The 27,228-nt window shown below is 47.7% G+C and overlaps 1 protein-coding gene across 25 annotated transcripts in view; it reads left to right on the top strand.

Annotated features, from left to right (window-relative positions):
- Positions 1 to 27,228, top strand: part of MICAL3 (microtubule associated monooxygenase, calponin and LIM domain containing 3) — a 228,687-nt gene that overhangs the window by 188,527 nt on the left and 12,932 nt on the right. For 18 of the 25 annotated variants that reach the window (XM_019834211.3, XM_023256562.2, XM_045061125.1 and 15 more), the window contains 8 exons: positions 2,562 to 2,675; positions 3,446 to 3,592; positions 4,057 to 4,139; positions 5,715 to 7,566; positions 8,082 to 8,176; positions 12,587 to 12,637; positions 14,041 to 14,151; positions 15,703 to 15,796. In XM_019834211.3, coding sequence (XP_019689770.3) covers positions 2,562 to 2,675; positions 3,446 to 3,592; positions 4,057 to 4,139; positions 5,715 to 7,566; positions 8,082 to 8,176; positions 12,587 to 12,637; positions 14,041 to 14,151; positions 15,703 to 15,796 — 2,547 coding nt within the window. Of the gene's footprint in view, positions 1 to 2,561; positions 2,676 to 3,445; positions 3,593 to 4,056; positions 4,140 to 5,714; positions 7,567 to 8,081; positions 8,177 to 12,586; positions 12,638 to 14,040; positions 14,152 to 15,702; positions 15,797 to 20,737; positions 20,789 to 27,228 lie in introns of those variants that run through there. The other 7 variants (XM_023256565.2, XM_023256570.2, XM_023256577.2 and 4 more) reach the window with 5 other exon arrangements.

The following is a 27,228-nucleotide window of genomic DNA, read 5'->3' on the forward strand; positions in this document are numbered from 1 at the left end:
CAAGCTGCGTTTCTCCAGCCTCTGCTGCTGCTGCATTGATATGTCTCACTTGTTTGTTTTTTAATGTATGTGACAATTGTTCCTTTCAAGGTACTCCCAAGGACTGTAGACTTGTTACCCTTCTGACTCTACAACAGACATTTCTTAGCAGCAACTCCGAATCAGAGAACCACATGAGGGCCAAGGGACCAGGGCTGGGGTCAGGCTGACCTGGGGCAGTGTGACTTGAACAGTGTGGTCTCTTTTGTGCCCGCGTCCAGCGCACTGTCCAACAGAAGTACAGATTGCCGTCTTGATGCTTAGCCACTCATACATCTGTTTGAGCATATGTGTTGGGCACAGTGGGCCCAGACGGGATGAGCCCAGGTTCTGTTTCCACCGGGTTGACGTGACTCCCAGAGGAGAAAGATTCTGGGGGAAGAGAGGTAACTGTCCAGCCTCTTCAGAAATGGTGTCATGAAACCATGAGTTTGTTATCCAGATAGGAAGCTCAGGTTAGAGAAGGCACAGAGACTTTTGTTTGTTCCTAAGAAATCTCACTTCCTGGTGTTTGATGAACTACAACAGCAAAGTTATCGTGCAAAGGTTTTAAATGTTTGGAAATAATTGAGTAGTTTTACCCCTAATATTTTCCCCAACAAATGCCACCATCACAGGAAAGCATCTTGGCATTACCAGCTCCATGGGCTGCTCTGGTATCTCAAAAGAAGGAGTGTGACATTAACTATTTGCCAGCCTAGAACTTATTCTGGAATTCTTTCATCTTTCCCCATAGTCCATTCTAAACCTATGTTGTATGGTTCTCCAAAATTAGATGCAAATCATCACGTTATTTTTATAAACTGAGTATACAAAAGGGTGGAAAGCTAGTTATACAGCTTAAGGAATTATCTTTTAATGTTCATTTACTTTAAGAGAGAGAGAGAGACCACGTGTGCATGCAAGCAGGGGAGGGCAGAAAGAGAGGGAGAGAGAATGCCAAGCAGGGTCCACACTGCCAGCATAGAGCCCAACGCAGGGCTCAATCCCACAAACTGAGTTCATGACCTGAGCCAAAACCAGGAGTCAGACGCTTAACCAAATGAGCCACCCAGGTACCCCAGTAATTTTTTTTTTTAACAAAAACTCCTGTGACTAGGTCAAGAAAGCACACATCCCCAGCATCTTCAAAGTGCCCCTTCCCTATCTTCCCCACCCGGCCTCCAAAGGTAGTCACTTGATTTTCCTGGATTTCCGTCATATTCAGACTTTGGTATCCATGCTCGACATTTCTGCCACACTCACTCTGCACATCCTTAAGGTGCCAGCGATGCAGATTCATGAGACTGGATGGTGACGAGAGCACTGACTTGAGAGGGCCCAGCCATTACACGGCCTCTCACTGTGGTACAGCCTTTTAAAAAATCTGAGCTGTGCCACAGCCAGTGCCTCTGCTGCCTGCCCATCCTTGGGCTTTGATCCTCTGGCCCTTGTATATACGAACCTAAGTGTAACCCCTTTTCCTGAAGTGAGAACCTTTAGGAGTGATGTGAGAGTGGCTGTGCTTAGGAGCCTAGAAGAAACCCTCAGGACACCTGAAAGATGGGTCCTGTCGGTCTCAGGTAACACTGGGGCCTCACAGCATCCTATAAAGTAGCACACCTTGCTTTCCTAATTGCTTTGTCTTACTCCAAACTGTTAGTGTGAGTTCTAAGTGTGCAGAGGTTGGGAACAGGTCTGAGTGTGTGTGTGTGTGTGTGTGTGTGTGTGTGTGTGTGTGTGTGTGTGTTTAGGGGCTGTTTCCTCCTGAGGAAAGAGAAGTCGATGAGTGCTTTGCCTTGTCCTGCAGCACTGAAGGGCTGGTGTTGCATCTAGACAGTGAACTTTACATATCCCCTCATCCTCTCCTTCAAGCCTTAAAAAAAACCATTTCTCTAAATTATCCCAAGCAAAGATATCACCTCTACCCGTTGAAAGGGGAGGTGGGTGCCCTCAGGGGTCCATCCTGTTGGTCCCTCAGCCATCAGTGACTTCGCCTACACACAGTACTGCAGCTGCTAGATGGAGCAATATGACCATGAGTAAATCCCATAACTCTCTGGCCTCGGCTTTGCCACAGGCCCTCTGAGTGATTACTGTGAGGAGTAAATGGCGCGTGGCCTGTGAAGCGGTCCAGGGCGTGCTGGCAGAAGAGTCATCATTGCTGCTGGGCCTGCAGAGGCAGCGTTTCCCCTCTGCCCTTCTCACACCGAGGCACTTAACAGCAGTCTCGGGGGAAGAGGAGGTGACCAGAGGAAGCTGCCCTTCCTTTTCCACTGGGCACTGCTGGCGTCGAGCAGTGCTGGCCCCGGGTGTTCAGGAAGGCCCTCACCAGCACCCACACTGTGTGTAGCTCCCCCAAGGCTGACCAACTTCCACCTTGGGGTCCAAATCCAGACACTTCACAGTCCATCTCCCCGCCTCTCCTCATGGTCTTCACACTGCAGCCCTGGGAAGACCACCACCAGCTTCCACCTGCACAGGCAGTCTCTGTCTGTCTGCCTGTCCTTTTCTTCCTTCCTTTGAACGTTTCTGCTTTACAGTCCCATTTGATGAGAATGACCTGGAGGAAGATGTGGACTCGGAGCCGGCAGAGATAGAAGGGGAGGCAGCGGAGAATGGGGACACAGGGGACACTGGTGCTGAGCTGGATGATGGTACGGGGGACCCCAGAGCCTCCCCTCTCCACTGTGCTGATCACTCTCTTCCCCACTGTGCGATTGGAACTTGGGAAAGATAATATACATTAAAGCAAAAGCAAGGCACTCTAAAGAGGTGGCCATTAGGTCTCCTGGTTGTGTTCCTTGGTCTGCTGCTAACTTGAATGTGTGTCATTCCCCCTGTCAGCCACCGTGCAGCATAGCCTGCATTCATTAAGTTGTGTTTGAGAAACTGAGCAGATTGGGTGCTTTATAAAAGGGCCTTTATTCAGTGGGCCTCTGAAAGGTAGCTACAAAAGAGATGGTATTTTAAGAATTATAGGCTGGTTGGTTGGGGAAAGGGTGGCAGGGACTAGCCTGGGAGAAATGACGAGTCCAGGCAAGACTGTAAGGGAGCATAGACCTCGCCGTGGTGTTGGGGGAAACAGACCAGTGGTGAGTCCGTGAAGTAAGGCCTGCCCTTCACAGGCACACCCACTATGTTTCTTTCTGTTGTGATCTATCAGGTACCGTCTTGTGTATTTGAAAAGGAAATGGAGCACTGTAGGCTTTGATGAGAGCGCTGTGTTGCAGAGAATAAAGGCTCTGAGTCTCAGAAGCTCAGTAGGGACCAGTAGGCAGGGCCTAGCTGGGACACAGAAGTGTCCAGACATCAAGCAGTGGTGCTGTAGTTGATGAACTGATTCGGCTACTTTCTGGGGCCAGCTGGAGACTGGTAAAGAAGCAGGGCCTCACTCAAGTGCTGCTCTGTCCCTTCCCTTTGCCAGATCAGCACTGGTCTGATGATATCCCATCAGATGCCGAAACAGAGCTTCGCATGCAGCACCAGGCAGCAGTGGAGGCGGAGCTGGAGCTGAGGGTATCGGAAAATGAGGAGGAGCAACCTGCCACCACACCAGGGCACCAGGAGAGAGGTAAGCCTGTTGTCTCAGCAGAAACTGCTTCCAGAATTCCTGTGGAGAGCCTGCAAGGACAGGGGCAGCACCGAAGACACAGGTCATCAGAGCAGAGCCGGAGCAGAGCTGGTGCACTGCATACCAACCTCCAAATGGTAGACAGCTCTGCCTGTTGTTGTCTTTCCCCCTTCCCTCTGCACAGATCCTGCACATGGCTTTGGCCAACAGCCCCTTTCTGTGTGTGCTCTGGAGCTATGAAAGGGTAGAAGGTACATCTCCAAGCTTTGGACACAGATCGCACAAGTGAAAAAAAGCCCATACTTCTGAAATGAGCAGAGGTGGCATCTAGGAACACTCTGGGAAAGGACTTTCTTTCTGTTGACCAACAGTGACCCCCCTGCAGAGCTGGCTGGGAGAGGAGCCCTCAGCGGGAAGGGCAGGGTGTTGTTTCCTCTTATAAATCCTGTGTCTGTTCTGTCCAGGTCCCGCCCAAGTCCCCAGCCCTCCCCGATCCCCTGAGGAGCAGGCTGGTCTGCTCTCCCCAGGCCACAGCCCTGAGGCAGAGGTAAGGACTCGGCGCTCACTGTGGGGGACAAAACTGATAGGATCCTGAGTGGACATATTAACTCCCTCATCTTAGGCCCTTGGTGTCAGCCCATTTTTTTGCATCTTGTACTAAGTGGGGCTGCTGATAACAGGAGTGGCCTTGGGGTTCCAGCTTAGTCCTCACCATGAGGATAAGGCAGTCTGGGCAGCAGCTCCCTAACCCTGCACTGTACCAATCCCAAACCTGAGTCTTCCCACCGTGTCACTCTGTTGTATCCATGTACCATGCCATTTTAAAAGTAACTTTATTTGTAAATTAAAGCAATAATTGTTGTGGAATCATTGGTTTGATATGATAGATACGTTTGTTTCTTAGCGTTATGTTAAAATGAATGTATGACTTAAAATTTAAAATACTTATCCAGGGGTCCCTGGGTGGCTCAGTCAATTAAGCATCTGACTCTTGACTTTGGCTCAAGTCATGATCTCATGGTTCGTGAGATCCAGCCTACATTGGGCTCTGTGCTAACAGCATGGAGCCTGCTTGGGATTCTCCCTCTCTCTCTTTCTCTCTCTCTCTCTCTCTCTCTCTCTCTCTCTCTCTCTCTGTCTCTTCCCCCTCCCCCACCACTGTTCTTGCTCTCTCTCTCAAAATAAATAAATAAACTTTAAAAATATATATGTATTCACCCAGATTACCAGTGGCATGTGAGCCACGCATTGGAGAATGCTACGTAAATAGATCATAGCAGTATGTCCTGTGGAACATGTTTTGGGAAATGCTATCTGGAAGACACATCAGGGAGGGAGGCCAAACTGAAGACCTGGGTTAGCTTGATTTGGTCTTTGAGATTCCAAGAAGCAAGATGAATTTGGTGATTTCATCTGTGAAACTGCGGGAGGTTTACTGGGACTCGCGGGTGGGATGATATAAGGATTCTTGCAGAAATGTCTGGATCTTTGAGCTTCCTGGGAAGGATGATGTGTAGAGTATAAAAAATTGCCATTTGGGGGCTCCTGGGTGGCTCAGTTGGTTGAATATCTGACTCAGTTTCAGCACAGATTGTAAACCTAGGGTTCATGAGACCAAGCCCTGCATTGGGCTCTGCACTGAGCATGGAGCCTGCTTAAGATTCTCTCTCTCTTCCTCTGACCCTCCCCACCCCGCTCTCTCTCTCAAATTAAAAAATTAAAAAATTAAAATTTGAAAATATCTATTTTAAATCTTAAAGTGTTGGTCCCTATTTTCATACATCAGAGATCTTGAGCTCTTGGGGTTGATGGTCGGGAGTGAGAGCTGGATCCATTAGTGTGCTTTGGCCAGTGTCCATTTTAGTGCACAAAGAATATAGAATGTGTTTGAGGTGAACCAAACCCTGAAAGCTGAGTCTGTTCAACAAAGTAGAGTGGTTTTAAAAATTGAACAAATAGAACAGAAGGGGGAGAAAAGTTCTCCTGGAGCCATTTGGCTTACAGCTTAAAAGGCAAAGAGGAATTTATTTCACAAACACAGGCCCTTTGAGCGAGCTCCCCAAGGGGTCTCTGCTGACCATCAAACTACCTTCTAAGCAGCTTCTGTTTTCCTTTTCTGTAGGGGGCCCGAATCCCACTTGCCTCTGTTGCTACCAAGGGGAAATTGCCCAAGGAGAGCCTTTTCCCTGAGCCTTTGCTCCCCAAAGAGAAGCCCAAAGAAGAAGTGCCCAGTGATGAGAGAGCTGTGCACTCTCCTATCCGATCACAGCCAGTGGCTCTGCCAGAAGCCAGGACACCTACCTCCCCAGTTAGTTCACAGCACCTGTCACCGCTGGCCACCTCTACCCCCACCACTACCCAGCTCCCCATTTGCTCCCAACCCCAACCTTCCTCTGAGGCCACTGTCCCGTCCCCCACCAAGTCCCCCATATGCTTCCAGCCCATTCCAGCCAAAACACCCATCCCCCTGGCTCCCCTCCCCTTGAAGACCCAAGGGGACACCAAGGACAGACTGGGCAGCCCTCTTGCTGTGGATGAAGCCCTGAAGCGGAATGACCTGGTGGCAGAGTTCTGGATGAAGAGTGCTGAGATCCGCCGTAGCCTCGGACTCACACCCGTGGATCGGAGCAAGGTGTCCGAGTCCAGCTTCCCCTCCCCGGCCTTTAAACCAGTGTCCCTAAAATCCTATTCAGTTGAGAAGTCTCCTCAGGGTGAGGGGCTCCAGCTTCTAAAACCTCCACCTATTCCTAAGAGGCTGGGCCTGCCGAAGTCAGATGGCGACCAGCCCTCGCTGCCAACCCCCAAGTCCCCATCTGACAGAGAGCTGAAAAGCTCCCATGAGGAGAGGAGAGACCTGTCGAGCAGCTCTGGGTTGGGCCTTCATGGGAGCTCCTCCAATATGAAGACCTTGGGCAGCCAGAGCTTCAACACCTCTGACTCCACCATGCTCACTCCTCCTTCAAGCCCACCCCCACCCCCACCCCAGGATGAGGAGCCCGCAACTCTTCGAAGGAAGCCATATCAGATTTATGAGCATAAGGAGACCGAGCCCAAGGCCTCAGTAATCCCACCCCCACCACCTGCATCCTTTATGAGGGCCCCCCGAGAGCCTGCCCAGCCCCCTCGAGAGGAGGTGCGGAAGTCGTTTGTGGAGAGTGTGGATGAGATCCCCTTTGCTGATGACGTGGAGGACACCTATGATGACAAGACAGAGGACTCGAGTCTGCAGGAGAAGTTCTTCACACCCCCCTCTTGCTGGTCCCGCACCGAGAGGCCCCTCCATCCACCCCTAACCAAGGAGAATGGTAGGTTGCCTACTCTGGAGAGTGGGGTCCAGCCACAGAAGAGGGTCCTGCCCTTAGTCTCTCCAGAAGCCAAGGAGCTGGCTGAGGAGCGCATGCGAGCCAGGGAGAAGTCTGTGAAGAGCCAGGCGTTGAGAGACGCTATGGCCAAGCAGCTGAGTAGGATGAAGGAGATGGAGATGGCGGCTGGGACCTCCAGGCCCCCAGGAGGCACCTCCCGCAAAGCCTCCTCAGTTCCCTCCAAGGGCAAAGAACTTGGCCTCGAGTCCCCTAAACGCCCAATTCTCAAAGGCCCCAGGGAGCCCACCCTGAAGCATGAAGCCACTAGTGAGGAGGTCCTCTCCCCTCCGTCGGACTCAGGGGGCCCAGATGGTTCAGTCACCTCATCCGAGGGCTCCAGTGGGAAGAGCAAGAAGAGATCGTCACTCTTCTCCCCCCGCAGAAACAAGAAAGAGAAGAAGTCCAAAGGTGAGGGCCGGCCCCCAGAGAAGCCCAGCCCAAACCTCCTGGAGGAAGCAGCCGCCAAACCCAAGTCCTTGTGGAAGTCAGTCTTTTCTGGGTATAAGAAGGACAAGAAGAAGAAGGGTGATGACAAGTCCTGTTCCAGCACCCCTTCCAGCGGTGCCACTGTGGACTCTGGCAAGCACAGGATGTCTCCTGTCGTGAGAACAGGTACGTCAGCACCAAGGGACCCTTCCTGGGGCAGGGCATAAGGTGTGTGTTCTCAGCCATCGGTTCTTAAGATCCATTTCCTCATGCTGCCTCCCTAAGGGTCCTTAGGAGCAATGCTAACGGGGTGAGGGAGAAGGAAACTGAACCATGAGCTCACACAGCATATTCTGCGTGATAAACTAATGGTAAAACCCGGCTCGAAACTGAGTAAGGGAGACTCGGGAGGTTTGTGCACTTCCTCAAGTCACACCACCTCAGAGGAGAGCCTGATTCTGAGCAAGGCGGAGCGCAGCGTTGCCAGGAGGAACCAGGCAGGCCTCTATTCAGTGTTAGCGCTGCCCCGGCCAGCACAGGTGTCAGCCTCCAAGCTCCTGGCTCCCCACTATGGGTTAAGAGCCACTCAGACTGGAAAGAAATAAAATCTGTACCCCACTCCCCTGGGCAGCTTGTGTGAATGTAGACATCAGGAAAGTACTGTGGTGTCCTCGATTTGCCTCTTCTTTCCATCCCATTAGAGCTGCAGCTGCGGCGCCAGTTGAGTTTCTCAGAGGATTCTGACCTCTCCAGTGATGACATCCTTGAGAGGTCCTCCCAGAAGTCCAGGCGAGAGGTATGTAGGCCCCGTCCATAACGGGGCTTCAGAAGGGGTCAAGGACTTGACTCTCATCCTCTGTGTAATTGGTCTTCGGTGAGGTGGAAGAGAGGGAAAGCACATCTCAAGCCCTGGGTTGAAAGTGAGCACCCTCCTCTGATCTCCCAGTAGACACACAGCTGTCTCCTGAGCCCAGCCCAGCTCCAAGTAAGAGACACATGCAGGGAGCTCTTTTCTTGGGCTTTTTCAGTGAACAGCTGGCGCTTATTTGCTTCAATGGCAAGAGTTCCTGTGTTTAATTCTTGGGAAGAAGACAGAGGCATTCCACACTCAAAGAGTCACTAGATCTTTAGCAAGCAGCTGGCATTGTCCATTTGTTCTTTTGTCCTCAAAGATCCCATGTGGAATAGCATCCACCAATGCCCAGAGTGACAGGAGAAGGGTTGTTCGTGCCACACATTCTGGTGGAGGCTTGGACAGGGACAACACGGTTTAGGCATCTCTAGACAGAGGCTGAATCACCCCTGCTTTGTATGTTTGTGGATTAGAGAGGAATTTTTGCTATAAAAGAACTGGTCCAGGAAACTGCCCTGGGTTCTGTGCTGAGTGGGGCACTGTGTATCTGACTTGGTCCCTCTTACTACAGGCTTAGGAGATGATGTGGCCACTCAAGTCTCCTGAAAAGTAAAACCTCAATGTGGAGCGCTCCTTCATCACTAGCCCCCTTGGATATTTATTCAGTCTTTTGGTTTCCAAGGGCTCTTGTAGCTCTGTGTAGATACAGTGAAGGTGGAAGAGAGAGAGGGATTAGAGAAGTTCTAACACAACCTCTGTGTCACAGAGACAATGATGGGGTGCGGACTACAATCCAGAAAGGCCTGGGCAGCACTCAGGAGTGGTTGAAGCTGTTCTATCTCCATTGTCTGGCCCTGGGACACACACTTACCCTCCTGTCCCAGCTACTTTCAGCTCCCTTTTCTGAATGAAAAATTTCCCCAGAACATCATGTGCCTTCTTTACAAGGCTCCCCAGGGCTTGGATTTGAATCTGCCCTCTCCATCAACTTCCAGGCAATTGCCATGGAAGACCTATGCCCTGCACACACCTGTTCAGTAAAGATGACTTCTACAGCCATTTCCAGTCTCCCTGCTCCCAGCTCAATCCAGCTTTTAGCAACTTGGTCAACTGGAGGAAACCCATGTTTTAGTTCTCCTCTCATTATTGGTCTGTTGATCTCCCTTGGCCATGCCAGCTATTTACCTATCCACTGTCCTAGAAGTATACCTAAACAGCCAGGCCTCTCATCCTGCCCTCCATGTGCAGAGCCAACTTCTACCTGTCCCAGCCAAGCCAGCACGGACAGCACTGAGTTAGGGTTGGGACCTGTGTGCCTTCTCTCCTGCAGAGACCTGGTTTCATGTGCCTCCTATCAAGTGCTTTCCCAGGCAGTGGTATTGATCCTGGGATTGGAACTAAGAGTTGCTTCTGGATATGTACACGGGTGCCTCAACACGTCCTGACACTGGGGACTGGCACTGCCATAGGGAGGGCTGGGGGGTCCATGAAGGACCAAGGTCCAAGGTCACTTTGCTTCCATGCAGACGTTCAGCCATTTCATCTCTTGTTGGTCAGAAACACCCATCTGTGGTCAGTCTCTCCACTGTTTCTCTATTAGTTAATCCTGGCAGAATGCAGAGTGGCAGACTGCCCAAGCTGGCTATGCCAAGGCCATGTTCTTGGTAATACATGTCACTGACAACAGCCTCTCCTGGGGCCTTACTGGCCCCATAGGTAGCTCTTCCCCTCCTACATGAACAACAAGTCATGGACCCCACTCCTAGAACCCCAGAATCAGAGGCCTTGGGGACTTCACATTCCCTGTGTGCCCCACAGAGGCAGAGCCATTTGCTATAGGCTAAGCAAAGAATACTCAAGACAAAGCTGAGCCTAGGACATGTTGACCAGAATCCCACCATGGTGTAGTGTCGGGCTGGGCGAGAGCAGGTACTATGTATTTTTAAGGATGGAAGCTAAAGCAGGAAAACAAACAAAAACAGCCATACAGGACACTTTGGAATAATTAAGTGAATTTGATCATGGATGGTATAATATGTGTAGATATGCAATGTTATCACATCAATGCCAGGTTCCTTGTAAGACATTAAGGTACTATAGTCATATAGGAAAACATCTGTTCTTAAGAAGAATGTGCTAGAATTTGTAGGCATAAAAAATGCCTACAAATCATTTTTTTAAAGATGTATAAAGATTATATATATCAAATATGTAGCAAAATGCTAACATTTAGCAAATCTGGGCCTAGGGGTTCACTATCCTCTTTCAACTTTTCCTATGTTTGAAAATTTTCAGAGCAGGAAGTGAAGGGAGAGGGGATACCTAAAGGGACAGTGTGGCTGGGATTGACTCAGGAAGAAGCATCTTGTTGACATGCCATACCCGAGCAACCGGGCCTACACAGTTGGGGGAAGTGGTTCCTCTTGCATCATAGACCCATCTCTGAGTCAGGCATCTGTGAAACAAGTACCTGAGTTTTGTTTCATTTCAAAAAAAAGAAAGAAAGAAAGAAAGAAAAACAACTGGAACTGAGAACAACTTATTTTTATTGAAAATGCTTATGTAGAAAAGTTAAGATAATACAGATTAAATATATGTATCACCCGTAATCCTACCAACCAAAGGCAATTCACGTCCACCTCTTTTCTTTGCCTCAGTCTTACTTTAAATACAAATGGTGCACTGCATCTTGATCCCTGTGGCCTAGCCACGGGCCTGTCATTTGCGCTGGGTCAGGCCAAGGCGTTTCATAGCAGAAGCTTGAGCTCTGTGGCTGGCCTCATTTTCTCAGCACACCACAGATGCATCATGATTTCAATCCTGTAGTCGCTGCCCCTGCCAAGCTGGTACCTTTCTGCCAGAAATCAGTAGGTGATTGCCCCCACTCCCTTTACTTTGTACACCAGCCACAGGTACAGATGCTAAGTGCTGTTCCTTGTGGTTGTGGTTACATAGTTCCTGTGGAGTGGTTTACTTGCTGCTTGGGGAAATTCTGTGTCTTCTGTGTTTTTAATGGACTTGTTGTTATAATGAGATTCATCCTCTCCCTCTGGTTTGTGGCAGAGAAGAGTCAGTCTGAGGCAGTACGTACACACTTAAAGTTCAGTGCCACTGCTAGGAGGGAGACCCATTCTGCTCTGAGCCACTGTGCTCTTGAAATGCAGTCCCACTATACTGGTCCACACTGATGGACAGAGAAGCAACAAGGGAACAGGGGGTTACAGTCTATCCTGAAGCTCTCAGAATCTCTCGTCGGCAGCATCCAGAGCTCCTGGCTCTTCTCTCCTCCCTTACTCCTTTACTGCCTTTTAGCCATTTGTTGGGGCTGGTGAGAAGACGAGAGAGCAAATGTAACTAACCTTAGCTCTGGGCAGCTCTGCTCAAGGTTTAGTGGAGAAGAGGTTGCATTCACCGACATAGGTACCTGACATATATCTGGTGAATATCAGTTATTTATGCTATTTGAGGTCCCTATCACACTGTATAATCAAGAAATGACCCCTACCCCCATTCAGGATTTCTGGGTGGTCCCCTGGAAACCCACCTTGGCCCTGTTCAAAAACACTGCCAGGAGAGGGGTGCCTGGGTGGCTCAGTCGGTTGAGCAACCGACTTCGGCTCAGGTCATGATCTCAAGGTTTGTGAGTTAGAGCCCCGTGTCAGGCTCTGTGCTGATGGCTCAGAGCCTGGAGCCTGCTTCTGATTCTGTGTCTCCCTTTCTCTCTGCCCCTCCCCCACTCATGTTCTGTCTCTGTCTCAGAAATAAATAAACATTTAAAAAATTAATTAATTAAAGTAAATAAAAAAGAACATTGCCAGGAGAGAGCCTTTTGGAAGAGAACAGGTTTTATAGTCAGTTTGCCCTGTATCTGTGGTCTGTGTCCCTGGCAACAGGAATTTCCCACCACCTGTCCCCCTCCCCCCCACCATAACACTGAGCTGAAAGAAGTAGTCTGAGTTTCCACAAGCAAATGGGCTATACTGAAGGAGAAGTAGCATATATAACCATATATTTGAACAGTTTTCGTTTATTATACACAAGGGACAGTAAAAAGAGAACAGAGATTTGGGGCATAGTGAGGAAGAAGCTGTCTTCTCAGTATAAAAGTGAACTCAGGCCTTATTCAAAACCGGGTTCATGGAGACTCTGCTGCTGGGGTCTATGTAATCAGGTTCCTCACTTACGCAGTCCTGTGTGACACTGTGAAAAATAATCACGTGTTTTAAGTCTTTAGTCTTGTGTGTTTGTTTTTAACTTCTAACTGATTTTACTCCATTTCTGTGTTCTAGTTTTAATTTTTTAATTGTTATTATTACTATTCTGTTTTGTTTTCTGTTGCCATCCCCTTAAAAGTTGATTTATGTACCACACGCCTTGGCATTCAGGAGATCATATGCATCAAAGGTAGTGTCTCATTCCCATGGCTGGTCATTGTTGCATGCATGTCTGTGATTAACCACCCGGAGCAGCCCCCAGCCCTGGCCCTCCGGCCACATCCTCACTAACTGTTCACACATGCATGGAGCAGTAGCAAACACTGGCAGCAGAACTTTCTTTAGCTGTGTCATGATGGAGGAAGGTGAGATCCCCTGCTCTTCACTGGCTGGAGTGCATGTGGTAATTTCACTCCAGGGCTGCCCCTTTGGGACTGGGCACCGCAGGAATCGGGAGTTCACGAGCCCTCAGCTCTGTGACCTGCGAGGTGAAATGCTTAGGGCGCTAGAACACCATGATGATCTTTTCAGACTTACCTGCTCAGTTGACTCTCAATGATCACTTGAGTTCTTAAAATAAAGATTACGAGACTATACTCCTGAGTTGAATTTGGAAGTACCTTTTAAAGTCTATCAAAGTCTCTCTCTCTCTTTTTTTTTTTCCTTGGAGGAAATAAGATGTTAGGAATAGAAGCAGACCCCTCCCCCCCGCCCCCAGCATGTGCCTCTTGGTGGTTGCTCAGTGTTTACTCCAGGCATCTGACACTGCCTTGTGCCCTTGGTGCCCACATTTGCAGGTGGGGTTGTCAGGCAGATGCATCTGTGGATTTGCCCTGGATTTGGCTTGTTGCCTCCTCGGGGCTTGCACTGGCTGAAATCACCCTGCCAGACCACTTCCTCCCTCCTTCTCAGTGGCCCACTGCTGCCTCTGTGCAGACCCTGGAGTCAGTCCATGTTCACCTCCACATGTCCCTTCAGACTGTATTAGTTTGGGGTTCACTCAAACTTAGAATGGAGGCATCCCAATTTTCTCTACTTCAGATGTTACTTCTTAAAGAACCTTATAAATATCACTCATCTGAAGAAAGTAGCATTTGATACTAAATAAGAAAATAAAAGGATCCTGATTTTTCTTTTTCCTTTCCCTATATGTCTCCTAGAAGCAGGAGGCTTAGGGGAACTAATTACCATATTTTTACCCCTGGAAAATCTCAAAAAGACCAGACATCCTGACATTCCCATCCTGACATGGGAAACAAGTGATTTCTGTGATAAAGGAGCATGTGGCCCTCAGTCAGTCCCTACTCAGCCTCCTGTCCCTGTCACAGTGGGGAAGTATCTCACTTGCAGATCTTTAGCTGTACCCTGTAGCATTTAGGGCTCCAGCAAGGATGAGTGTCAGTGAAGCCTCTGGCTGAGCTGCAGCCTGGGAGTCTGCACACACCTCACGGCTCCCTGTCCACCCCACGGGCACTCTGCAGAAGGGCAGCTGCAACCTAGGGACAGTGCTCACTGTGCCCCCTGACAACCAGCACCCAAACCTGTCCCAGGCCTGCTGCGCCTGACTTAGGAAATCTCTCTCGTTCTCTCCAGCCAAGAACTTACACAGAGGAGGAACTGAACGCCAAGCTGACCCGGCGTGTGCAGAAGGCAGCTAGGAGGCAGGCCAAGCAAGAGGAACTGAAGCGGCTACACCGAGCTCAGGTAAAATCCCCAAAGGGGCCACAATTCCAAGTGTGAAAGAGCACCCTCCTCTCTAACATGCTTGTCCTTGTCCACAATGAGGGTAGGTAAAGAGAACAGAGCAGAGGTAGACGGGGTATCCCTGATAACTGAGAGAATAGCCCCAAAGTCTCAGGCCACAAGCATCTGGCTCAATGCAACTGTAGAAGCCTTGATTTTGTGGAGTTACTCATAGGAAAGGAAGAGCCATGCTTTGAGTTTCCTAAATTCCTTGCTCTGGAGTAATCATTGTAAAGTCAGCTGTTGTCAAGAGGCGACCTGGCAGCCTCTGATGGGCCTGGGGTTTCCAGGTCAGAGCTGTCCTCCAGGCATCAGCCTCTGTCTTCAGGCCTCACAGATCCTAGACCATTCTAGATTTTCTTCATGGAACAAAAAATAATTTTTTATACAAAGTATAGAAGATATCTAAATATAATATGGTTTTTAAAATGAGGGTTGCCTGGGTGGCTCAGTCCGTTGAACATCCAACTTCAGCTCAGGTCATGATCTCACAGTTCATGGGTTCAAGCCCCACATCGGGCTTTGTGCTGACAGTGCTGAGTCTGCTACGGATTCTGTGTCTCTTTCTCTCTCTCTGCCCCTCCTCTGCTTGAGCTCTCACTCTCTCTCTCTCTCTCAAAAATAAATAGATGTTAAAAAAAAGATTTTTAATGAAATTGTGTGTGTGTGTGTGTGTGTGTATATATATACGTATATACATATATACATACATGTATATACATACGTATACATATACATATACATATATGTATATAGTTGTATTCATACAACAATGAGAAACATTAACAGCAAACCAACCAAATACCAACAAAGATACACCTTTGAATTCCATGTTTAGCAAGCATCAAAACCACCAGTCTTTTAATCCTTTTCTTGAACATTATTCTGTATCCACATTCTCTACATTGATTGGATTCCCGGATTTTATTTCATTTTCTGTGTGACATTCTCCAGATATACACCATTGGCTGCTGCTGGGTTGAATGTCCTTCTAGTAACCATTATCAGTCCCCATGGAGCACAGAGAAACTTCTCACTGTGTGCTTCCAAACAGATTCTGGCGTATTGCTCCATTCTAGATTTTTTTTTTTTAATCTTTTAGAGACAAGATTTCTGCAGTACTCTCCAAAAACGCCTGCTAATGCTTTAGCAACCTCACTATTAGCAAGGTCTTACTTAGGCTGCAGAATGTCAGTCCTTCCTGCAGGAGCTTATATCCACTTCTATCTTTGAACTGCCCTGCAGAGGGCTGGTCGCTCCTTTAATGTGCACCCACACACTGTGGTGCTTACTAATGACAAGCCCTGGTCTGCATTGTTAACAAGGCCCTGGGGGATTCGATGTAGGTGGTCATCACACCACACTCTGGGCATAATGCCCATGGACTACTTTCGAACTTTTGGATCTAATTTGTTTTTCTCCCTGTTTGTGTTTGTACAGTTTAGTTGTCTTCCTGAAAGCTAGGAGGTGAGAGAGAAAGTTGGGTACTTACACTGTTCTGTTTTCCCGTAGATTATCCAGCGGCAGCTGGAGCAGGTGGAGGAGAAGCAGAGGCAGCTGGAGGAAAGAGGGGTTGCTGTGGAAAAGGCACTCCGTGGTGAAGCAGGTATTGTCTGGGTCTCCTTTGTGAGGAGGTTTGTTCCTAAAGGAAAGCCCCTGGCCCCACCCCATGGGAGGCTAGTTTTGTGTCACCTCGTCTGGAATTCAGCTTCTTTTCCAGCAGGGTTCTCTGGGGGCCTTCATCACCGAGATTGGGGCTTCCTGCTAAGCAGAGGAAAAGAAAAGCATCTCTGTTTGGGACTGCCCCAAGGCCTGGACTTGTTCTTCCGCCCTGTCTGAGGGCTTGCCATTTATCTGTAGAACGAACTCTCAGTCCACTTCATTTGTTGGTGGCAAGCACTGGGCCTCCTCCTCCTCTCTTCCTCCTCCTTTCCCACCCCATCATTTTCTCTAGAAGAAAATAACTGGGAATGAGGGAAACTGTACCAAAAGGAACCATCACAGAACTGCACGAGCAGGGCCCTCAGCCTGCTTCCCACATGCCACTTCCAGTCTTTAGCTCTCTGGGCTCCCTCCTGCTCAGACTTCACAGGGAATAGGAGGGCATGTGCCCCACAGAGTCCTCACTGCCTCCTGTGTGTGGAGTACACAGGTGTCCTAGTGTGCTGGTCACTCAGGGCAGGGTGGACAGGCTCAGGGGATGGTGGCAAGCCAGCACAGAGTAGACACTGGGAAATGGCTGTGAGGACCACGTGCTCAGTGGCTGCCGTTCCCAGGGAAGAGCTGTGGAACATAGTGCAATCACCCCCACCGTTCATCCAAGGAGCCCGTGAGGAGGATTCAGCACAGTTGGGCACACAGAAAGCAAGGAACAACCTGAGTCATCCCTAGTCCCAAGGGCCTAGGAAGAAGCCCTGTTGGTTCAAGACCTTGAAACCGCTGGGCCAACCCCAACTATAGCTCCAACTCAGGCATGGAGTGACTGATCTCTGCTTTCTCAAGAGTCCATGAGTCTCAGTCCAGTGTCTGGATGGAGAAACCTCCCTCTCCTTATAGAGAGCCCAGGCCTCCAGGTTCAGCATTCAAGTTGTGAGGCTGGGGATGAAGAAAGGAGGTGACCTGACTTTGCGGTAACCCCTAACTCCTTATTCTAGCAATGCAGAAGGGCAGGGGTGGTGCATCTCCTGGTGGGCGGGTTCTCTGTAAACTGAAGCAGAACCAGTAAGAGGCAGTCAGGAATGGGACCATTTGCTGCCATGTGATCTTGCTGAGCTGACCTCACAGTGTGTGCCTGATGTCAAGATGAATTCACAGGGTTCTGTAGGTCCAAAGTTCATGTGGGGGGGCGTCACGGTTCAGACATAGAAGTGGATCTTTCCAAGCCCTTCAAGGCCTAGAAATTGCAGCTGACCAGTTGATTCAATGATGACCTTCAGGTGAAGAGATGGGATGGGAGAGAAAGATGAGGATGTGATGTTCTTGGTTTTGTGCCTTACCTGACGCTGGAGTTACTGCTTGAAGCCTGGGCCACCAAAAGCAAAAGCTTGAACCACTGAGCAGCCAGTCAGCCAGAAGCCTGGGACGTGTGACTGCGAGGCAAGCACTGGCCCCTGTGTCAAGGAGTGGAGATTTGGGTTCACCTGAAATGGTCTCCAGGCTTCCAAATGAAGCTGTGATGTCCCCCACCATTTTGTTTTGGCTCCCTGCCCTGCATGTGCTTACTTGGCCTCCTTAGTAAAGCCTGCCCACCCAGAGGGAGTTAGCCTGAGCCCAGCAGGGATGCTCTGCACCAGTTGTAACAGGACTCCCAGAGCCCTACCATCACTGCTTTCTCTTCTGAAGATGTCAGGAGGGAGCCTTGGCCCACCTTTATTCCTTCCTATCCTTTCCCACAGGTTACTTCTGCCAAGATGGAACATGAGGGATAGATCTTCCAACACGTAGTCAGAATAACTCAACCAGCATGTGCTCCTCCATTTCATTGTTAGCATAAGTTCTCAAGGAAGACAGTCTCTGCCTCCTCCTCACAGGGTTCTGAAATTCCAGTGGGCCCACCCCAGGGTTGATGGTTTCTGTAAAGCACCTATCAGGTCCCATGCAGTTCAAGTCTGTGGTATTGCTTCAGTATTTCTGTAACAGGCCATGTTATTCAAGCTGCTGACTGCCAAGGGGTCATAGAAAAATCTACCCTTTGGCATGGGAGATTGCCAAAGTTCCCCTTTCCAGTTATTTAGGTAATTATCTTTTCATAAAAATATACAACCAGGATTTCATCTAAGTCAATGGTTTTCAAACTTGTTTTTTAGCAGCCAAATTATAAGTTAAGTTTAAATCAAAAAGAATGTTGATAAGCACCAGTTTGGAAATACCTCCAGTGATAACAGGCCTCCACATGCAGTCCGTCCCCGGGGCCCAGTAGAGACAGCATCCTGACACACAGAGGGAGTTGCCGTGAATGGTGACAGTGTTTTAGCAGTTCACTTGGGCGTCTCAGGATGTGTGCAGTTGAAGTTACCTCCATGCTATAAGCTAAAGGTGGAGCAGTAGGAATTGTTTTCACAGTTGAATCACTAACAAATCTAACAGCAGCTCCTTATTTCTTTCTTTTTTTTTTAATTTTTTTAACATTTATTCAGTTTTGAGAGACAGACTAGAGCGTGAGCTGGGAAGGGGCAGAAAGAGGGGGAGAGAGAATCCAAAGCAGGCTCCAGGCTCTGAGCTGTCAGCATAGAGCCTAACACAGGGCTCGCTCGAACTCACTGACTGCAAGATCATGACCCTCTGAGCCGAAGTCGGATTGTTAACCCAGGCGCCCCAGAAGCTCCTTATTTCTTATAAAGAGTAGATCTCAGAGAAAAGCCCCCAGGCATGTGGTAAACACAAAAGCCAACTCTGCTGTGATATCATAGCATGGATGTCATCCTCCTAGAGGACTGCACTGTGACAGGAGCTGCTCTGACAGGCTCGGTCTCACTGAGTGATGGTTCCCCAGGATGCTGTCCTGTACTATTGTTGATAAGTACTCTACTTGCAGGCCAGAATTTAGATAAATATGTAAGATATCCTCTTCCCTAACACATTTTCAGCAGATACAGACACTTGCACACAGAGAGCCAAAGAAACTTGGTCCTGAGAGCCTCACAAAAGCAAGTTTGCCTGATAGCACAGATTGATGTGTTGATGGTCTTCAGTGGGTTAAAGTTGGCATATCAGACTTCTGAATGTGGTGTGTCTTGTGTAAGTTTGAAAGGAGTTCAAAGTACTTGTGAATCAGTTAGTTGGAAGACCACTTGAAGAACCCTAGGGTTTCACAGAACAGTTTGAAAACCATTGTTCTAGTCCAAACTCTTGTAAGCAAAGCTTTATCAAAACACCTTCATCCAAATACGTATTTATCCTGTTTTTAAAGACAGGCTTTGGTAGCTCCATTGGGAGATTTCCCCATGGTACATTTGGGAAATTCTCAAGATATAGTAACTCCTACCATGAGAATGTATTTCCAAACGTATTTTTTCTTATTTTAAACATATTGCTTCCAAGGCTCGCCTCTTGTCAGAAATCTCAGTGGCCCTGGTCCTACTTGGCAGAGATCATCTTTGAGGCTGAACTGTGAACATTGGCTGTCCTTTCTCTCCTGCTTCTACATTCCATTCCTGTTGTTAGTCTGGTTGCTCCTGGCTGAGTCCTTAAGGAGATAGACTCAGTTGAGCATGATAGTTTGGAGTCTTCCAGCAGTGCTAGTTCGTCCCTTCCCTGAGGGTGCACAGCTGGCTGAGCCTGCCATCCTGTCCTGCCTGAGGAGCTCAAGCCTCCATAGGTGTCTGAAGGGGTCCGAGTGTTAGCCAGGCTGCCCTTCCGGAGAAGAGATCTGATATGGACCTGCCATCCTGTTGATCTCCACTGGTCTAAGGCTGACATATATTTGGGCCACAGGGTTAGGCTTAGAGCCTTCAAGCCTAGGGCACATGTGATTTCTAGTGTGGAGCACCTGAGAAACCCTTTTTGTTTCTGGAACTGTGATTCAAATTTAAACCACTGAATCAGCCTTGAGCATGATTTGAAAAACCATTCCAGGATTACATTCTGCCTTCTGGTTTGTCCATTCTTAAAGGAGAAACCCTCGTGTAGAACAAAAGGCTGCCAGGATCAGCATTTAGATTGAGAGATTTGGAGGCAAAGGGTAACACATAGCAGCTGACTTTTGTTGGACTCTGCATATGTTTATGATTCTGAGAGTGTGAGGACCATCCGCCCAAGCTCAGGCCCTCCACAGTGACCAGTCTCTGCATCTTAGGCATGTGAAGAACGTCACATTCGTGCTGCACAGCCACGTGGAGCTGGACGGCAAGGAGTGCCTGTGGCCAGCAGACCTCCAGGAGCCCTAGGGCAAATAGTCACGGTTCATTGTGTGCTTTTAAAAAGAAGTCTGGCTGAAGTTGGGCCTAATTTCAGAAGAAACAGGATTTCCTTCATCTCAAACCTATCCAGTGAAAGTGGTTCTGCAAAGAGTTTGATATGCTCACGAGTGGGGTCACAGGTGAATTCTTGGGAGAGCTCTGACTGCCTTTAAACCTAAGGATTGGTGGCCTTGCAGAGCTTTTTTAGGATGTTCATATCTTGCCTTCAGTGTCTCAGCCTGTGGCTTCTAATGTTCAGTAAAAAGGTAGTAAGTAGCCCCTGATCTGCCCTTGAATTTTTAAAAATCTTAGATGCAGTTGAGTCCCAGCAGAGGCAGGATTCCCAGCAAAGCCAAGGCCTTCTGTTCTGTCGTAACTGATCAGAGGTCTAAACGGCAATCACATTGCTAATTGGCTATTAACTGTATCACTTGTGGTTTTTAGTGAGCACTCCCTTCCACCACCAGGAAGTATGTAGCTACAGCACGTGTGTATTGTAATGTACTTAGATGCATGCTCTCCAGCTGTTCTCCTCGCCTTCTTGCTGTATCTCTGTTTCTTATGCTTCATGTCATTGATTGCTTTGGGTATGGGGGCATAGGAGGGTTATGTGATCCAGTAACTCTCTCTTCACCAATTCCTTGTTGTAGACTATTGGGGAGAGTCTTATTACAGTGACCTCATCGACTTGCATCTGGGTGGTATGTATAGCAGCATCTGTTGCTGACACTAACCCTGCTGACACCCTCTCCCCGCCCGCCCTTCCCAGTCTCTGCTCACAAACAACAAGAAGATATCAACCTGGTAACCAAATGACAAAAGCACAGGCCCTTTTCCAGCTCATAATGGAACAGCATGCTGGATCCCCTGCACATAAATAATCCAGAGGAAGATTTGAGATAGCCTTTGCTGCCCCAGGTTAATTTAATTTTTTTTAATAAAAGTTCACCTACCCTTCCCCATCAACCTCACATCGGCATCCTGGTCCCTCTAATATAGTTTAGTCATTTGACAGTAGTAACCCACATGCACATGCATTCACATGCACACACACACACACACACACACACACACACATTTTCTCTCTCCTTCCCCAGTATGACCTGTGCCCTGAATTTCATTCTCATTCCTTACATGTAGGTATCACATCCACTAGGAATCTCACTGCCAGTCACACTCAAGAACCAAACGTGTAAAGAACTCAGCCTCACCCATTTTCATTAGGCTGCGTTCATATTTCCCCTAAAAGATCCAAGTGTATGGAAAAAGATGCAGTTGTGATTTCTGCCCAAATCCACTGACCTTGAGGCTGTGTTGACAGATGCCTATAATTATGTCCTTCCCTCCTCGCTGTGTCATGGAAGTTACTTTGCAGTTCTTTTCAGTGAAGATAGGAAAAGCCTAAGGCAGCAGTTCTCAAAGTATGGTCTCTGGACCAGCAGCATCAGCAACATCACTTGGGAGCTTACTAGAAATGCAAATTTCCAAGCCCTATCCCAGACCTTCGGAATCAGAAACTCTAGAAGTGAGGCATGGTTATCTGTGTTTTAACAAACCTTCCAGGTGACTCTCATGCCCTCTAAAGCAAGAAAACCACTGCCTTAAAGGAATTCACGATTTTTGATGTCTTGACTATACAAAGCTTACCATTTGTATTTGATTAGGGTAATAACGAATCCGTGAGTCTCATTTCTAGACTTTGGGCAGTTTTGTTAAGAGGAGTGCCAAGCAGCTGATCCTGAGGTTAACCAGGGGAGACTCGGGCCCCTCCTTGGAGTTCCTGCATCCTTGGATGGTCCCTCTGACCTCTTCATCTCCCCTTACAGGCTCTTTGCCTAGAAGTTGTCTTACAAGAACTGGCAAAGATTATTGTCTATCATTTTTTGCCATAATCCCATCCTTTTAAGAGTCACTTCGTGGCCCATTCATTTAAAAGCCAAGGACATAATTATGTGATTTCTACTGTATGACAATTCCATATTGTTAGCCTTGAGCGGTAAGGAAACAGGCTCTTGACCTCGGGTCGGTTGGGTCGCTGCTGGTCGCTGCTTGTTTTCTGTCCCCAGGGTCCCATGGACACCTACCCCTCTTCAGATCCCTTCAGTGCCCCAGAGCTTCTGGTGTGTTCAGGGACTTCCATACTCATGGCCATTGATGCTGTAAAAGGGCTGATGCTTGCATTCCAATTAACAAATCCCATTTCCTGTCTAATATCCTTGACTCCTTTCCCACCTCCTTCTAACATGCCCTGGCAGATGTTTATGTCAATCCTAAAAACGAATCTCGGTGTGTGAAAAAGATTTTTTTTTTAATTTAAAATCTCCCAGAAGGAACTGTCAAAACCCATTCCTTTATAGTTATATTCACCCTTCCCTCCCAGCTCAAGATCCTGTTGCCACTGGTTACCTAGTGTGTCTAGTTTTGTTTTCTGCACTCTCATGCTTGGGTGATAAAATGTTGTTGGCTATTTTCAGTTCTGTGTCCCTGACTTGAGAGCTTCTAGCCTCTCAGATTTAGAATTCCATCAAATTTCAGAGAAAAAGGAAATAAGTAGAAAAAAGAAATCCCGGGGCGCCTGGGTGGCTCAGTCAGTTAAGCGTCTGACTTCGGCTCAGGTCATGATCTCACAGTCTGTGGGTTCGAGCCCCACATCGGGCTCTGTGCTGACAGCTCAGAGCCTGGAGCCTGCTTCCGATTCTGTGTCTCCCTCTCTCTCTGCCCCTCCCCTGCTCATGCTCTGTCTCTCTCTGTCGCAAAAATAAATAAAAGCATTAAAAAATTTTTAAAAGAAACCCCAGTGTATTTTCTGAATTATAAAATACCCCACCATCAAATACCTTATAGCCCCTGCTACTTGGTTCTCATCAACCCATTGCTTCCTCTTTTGCCAGCTCATTATGATTTCTGTGTTAAATTTAAACTTCTCTTGTGGTTCTGTTCACCACATAGAAGCTGCTACTGTCCTACCAATGAAGCAAAAAAGAGTCATCTATTCTGACGGGAGTGATTTGTACCCCTGGCAGAAAGGGTCCTCTGGGCCCTGTTCCTGCCCGGCTCCAGGAGGAAAACATAGATGCCAAAAATTAGGTCCCTTTTCACTTTCTGCTGGTGTTTCATTCTTAGAATACTTGGTAATATTCATTATTTGAGAAGAAAAATTGCCCTTTTGAAATCTGGAGCCTGAATTATAGAGCCTAATTGTTTCTCTACTCTTACATCACCAAAAGGCTACAGGGCAACCCCATTGCTGGGCCCCAGCACCAATCTTATCAGGTGGGTGAGATGAAGCTCCAAGCAGTGTTCAAGTGTTAAGAATTCCATATCCTGCCCACAGAAGTCCACACTCCTGATCCCTGCCCAGTCCTCTGCCTAGTAAACTATATTGCTTGGATAGGGTCTTTCAGTGGCCCTCAGCTAACTATATTAAGTTCCAAACCTGTATCAAAAGTCTCTTTTTGAGCCACACAGTATAGAGAATAAAGATCTCTTCTTCATATAGTTGAATCTTGTAGTTTCAAAAGAAACCATTAGAAGGACACATAATGAACCCTGTACCAGAGAGGAAGTGTCCCCAAGTGACCTCACTCCCTTTCCTTTTTCTTCCCCAGGACACTGAGCAGGCCCTCCCTAACTGGTCCAGCCACCACATTTTTTTGCACTAGAACAGATAGATGATTGGAAATCTTTAGATATAAAAACTGTTTCTCTTCCAAAGAACTTTCAATTAAAAACATATACCTAAATTCTCGTTTTCGAAGACCTCCCCATTTGATTTGTATGTCTCAAAAGGAAATTGAAAGAACATGAATTGTTCAAAAATGTAACAGAAAGGCCTGGAAAGTGGTCTTTCATGGTTGCTGGTGAGTTGGGGCAGAGACACAGGAAGGCTCACCCCAGGCCTTCTCACCTCCCCTCCCTTTCTGTTCTATTGGCTTCCCTTAATTTGATGTTGGTACATTTTTTACTTGTCTTTTGGTCTGAGCATTATTAGCCTTGCTCTGTTTTTGCTTAGGAACTTTAAAATCCTTGAGATTTCCAAGCGTGTGTGTGTGTGTGTGTGTGTGTGTGTGTGTGTGTGTGTGTCTGTCTGTTTGCATGTGTATACCTTGGATCTCCATTCTTACATGCTTTTTTAGTTTTCTTTTTTGGAGGAGGGCTTCATTTTTTTCCCCAATCTAGAGATTCATGCTGCACTGAGTTTTTATAACACAAGGCACATCTTAGCCTTGTCTGTGTATGTAGACTGGGCCTGCTAGACCAGAAACCTTCCACCGTATCGTAATGCTTGCTTACCACCCAGCAACAGTGCAAACTAGCCAACTTGGTTCCCTCTTAGGGCCAAAGTGTTCGCCGTTGCCCCTGAGTTTGGGATTGGGCACCTCAGCCTTGCAATGCAAAAGCTACTTCTTCTCAGAAGCATAGCGTTGATACTGAGCAAATGGGTTTCCTGGGTTGAGGAGTCAGAACAGTTGAGTATAACCTTAGTTAACAAAACATTTGGTCAGTCTTCCCTTGCTTCAGGCTATGTAACCTGAAAAACACAAAAGAAAATCAATGGAAGCCTTGTTCATTATACCCGAATTACCAAGAAGTTCTCCCCTTCCTGGGCATGTGGCTTTCTGCAAGGCTAATCTGGCAGATGGAGCTTGGGCATGACAGGTAATGCCCCTGATGTTCCCTTATGAAAAGATGAACAACATTCTGGTAGTATCTGTAGGATGAATTGTATAAAAAGGTATTGCTGCAATGCTGGCTCAGTTATCAGTAAATATAGTAGCATTACTACCAAAAACAAGTTTGAGAAATGAGTGAAAGTCCACTCAGGCAAGATGAAGGCTGCACAGGCTGGCCCACGGAGACTGGCCCAGAGCTACTGCAGCAGGAAAATAGAAGCACGAAATGTGACTGAGAAATAAACATACCTGTTTCCTATCTGTGACACCTGGAGCTTGTTCAGAGACCAAAAGGAAGTGAAAAAGAATCTCTTACTTTCTGCAGGATTTTCCACATATGTAGCTGGAAAGGAAGTCATCTAACCCAGGGGTACTTTACAGATTTTTATATATGAAACAAGCTACGGTGTATCAAAGGGAAAATGTTGGGGGAGGGGTGCAATTTTTGAGCCTGTAAAAGGGTGATGATGTTTGTAAGCTGATCATTTAGAATTCTGTATTTTTGTGTGAAAATACAAGTGGTGATTCAGCTTATAAAAAGCCCATTTTCCTCATGTCTCTGGTGCACAGTACTAGGCTGGAACATTCTAGTCCCAGGCTGGGGCTTCTGGAATCTAGATATCTCCCTAGCCCATCTGACTAGAGTCTCCACATGGTCTACCAGGCAGGTAGAGACCCTGAAGCCTGTGGTGAGGGCTCCTTTGTCCAACAATGAGAACTGGGAGCCTGTATCATGGGAAGAGATAAGTATCTGGGATGAGGCAGATGCCCACAGCTGCTTCTCAGCTGTATACCAGACCTGGACATCCCCTTTATTTTTGTTCAAGAATCCTGGAGACTGGCCCACCGACTTGCTCCTGGAGTGGCCCCGGGCCACATGAGAGACAGGGTCTAGAGTGAGGTATCCAAACAGATCAGGGCAAAGTGGTAGTGTGGAGAATGCGGCCAACCTAGGATTCAGGTCCTAGCTTCACCATATGCCCAGCAAAGTCATTTAACCTGTCTGGGCCTCTGCAGAATAATGGGAGGAAGGGATGACATTGCCAGCTTTCCTGGTCTGGCATTCTGAGTAGGGTCTATGTGTGACTCTTCTCCCAGCTGCTTCCAGCAGCCATTTGCTAGATTTGCCTAGAGCCTTTGTTAGCCCTTTATTATTTTTTTTTAACGTTTGGGGTTTTTTTGAGAGGAAGTGAGCAGGGGAGGGGCAAAGAAAGAGGGAGAGAGAGAATCCCAAGCAGGCCCCATGCTACCAGCATGGAACCCAACATGGGGCTCCTTCCCACGATCCGTGAGATCATGACTTGAGCCGAAATCAAGAGTTAGATGCTTAACTGACTGAGCCACCCAGGCGTCCCTCTTGGCCCTTTAAAGAGGGCAAACTCTTGGGGCACCTGGGTGACTCGGTTGGTTAAGCATCAGACTTCAGCTCAGGTCATGACCTCACAGCTTGTGGGTTTGAGCCCCGCATCCAGCTCTGCTTAGAGCCTGGAGCCTGCTTCCAATTCTGTGTCTCTGTCTCTCTCTGCCCCTTCCCTGCTCTGTCTCTCTCTCTCTCTCTCCCTCTCAAAAATAAACATTAAAAAAAATGTTCAAAAAAAGAGGGCAAACTCTTACTTCAGAATGGGAGAGGAAGATTAAGGGTTTAGTCAGGCTGTGCCACTACTTGGAGCCTCAGATCCCTCACTTGAAAATAGAGAAGCTAATGCCTGTCCAGGTAGCCACCTGGGACCAGTGTAAGGCTCAAATGAAATAATACATGTGAGAATGTTTTGAAATGAAAGCACTATTCATGCTTCTTACATGCATCCCACTAAATCTGATATTCTGCCACTTTTCAAAATCCAATGACCCATCTCATCCCTGCCCCCAGATGTCAAGATGAGTGGGTGCTAGAGCACCACTGATGGTGGCCACCTCTCAAAAGAAAGCACTGCTTCAGAGGAAGAAGTTGAGTTTGCTGCCAGGGTGAAAGTGGGGCAGGTGAGCCTGCAGCATCTGGAAGGCAGACAGAGTAGTCCAGGATGAGAGTGTAGACCTGCTGCTGAGAAGCCTCCAACCAGGACCAAATTCTGGGTTTGCTCAGAGGTGATGACTGCAGTCCTCAGGAGACACCGAAATACTCTGATAAGTGACACATACGGTACCCATTACAAAGACACAGAGACCTAGCACCCTAGCACTTTAACCATAATAAACTTCTAAAAAACTTGTATTTGCCATAAGCTTGATGATATGTTTGCTCTTAGAACTAGTGGACCAAATCATCTATTTCTCACATCTCCAAAAAAGGCAAAGAAATTACACTCAAAATCAGTACCTCTGTGCTTTTCTTGCATGCTCACTTCAGATTCAAGTCTGGGTGGAACTCCCCTTGTTTAACTGGTTTTTTCCCCTTGATTTCTCTTTTTTTTTTTTTTTGAGAACCAAAAAGAAATTTTTTTTCTCTTCTTGGTTTTTTATTTTTTAAA

The sequence above is a fragment of the Felis catus genome, chromosome B4 (genome assembly GCF_018350175.1).
Source record: "Felis catus isolate Fca126 chromosome B4, F.catus_Fca126_mat1.0, whole genome shotgun sequence".
Taxonomy (NCBI): Eukaryota; Metazoa; Chordata; class Mammalia; order Carnivora; family Felidae; genus Felis; species Felis catus.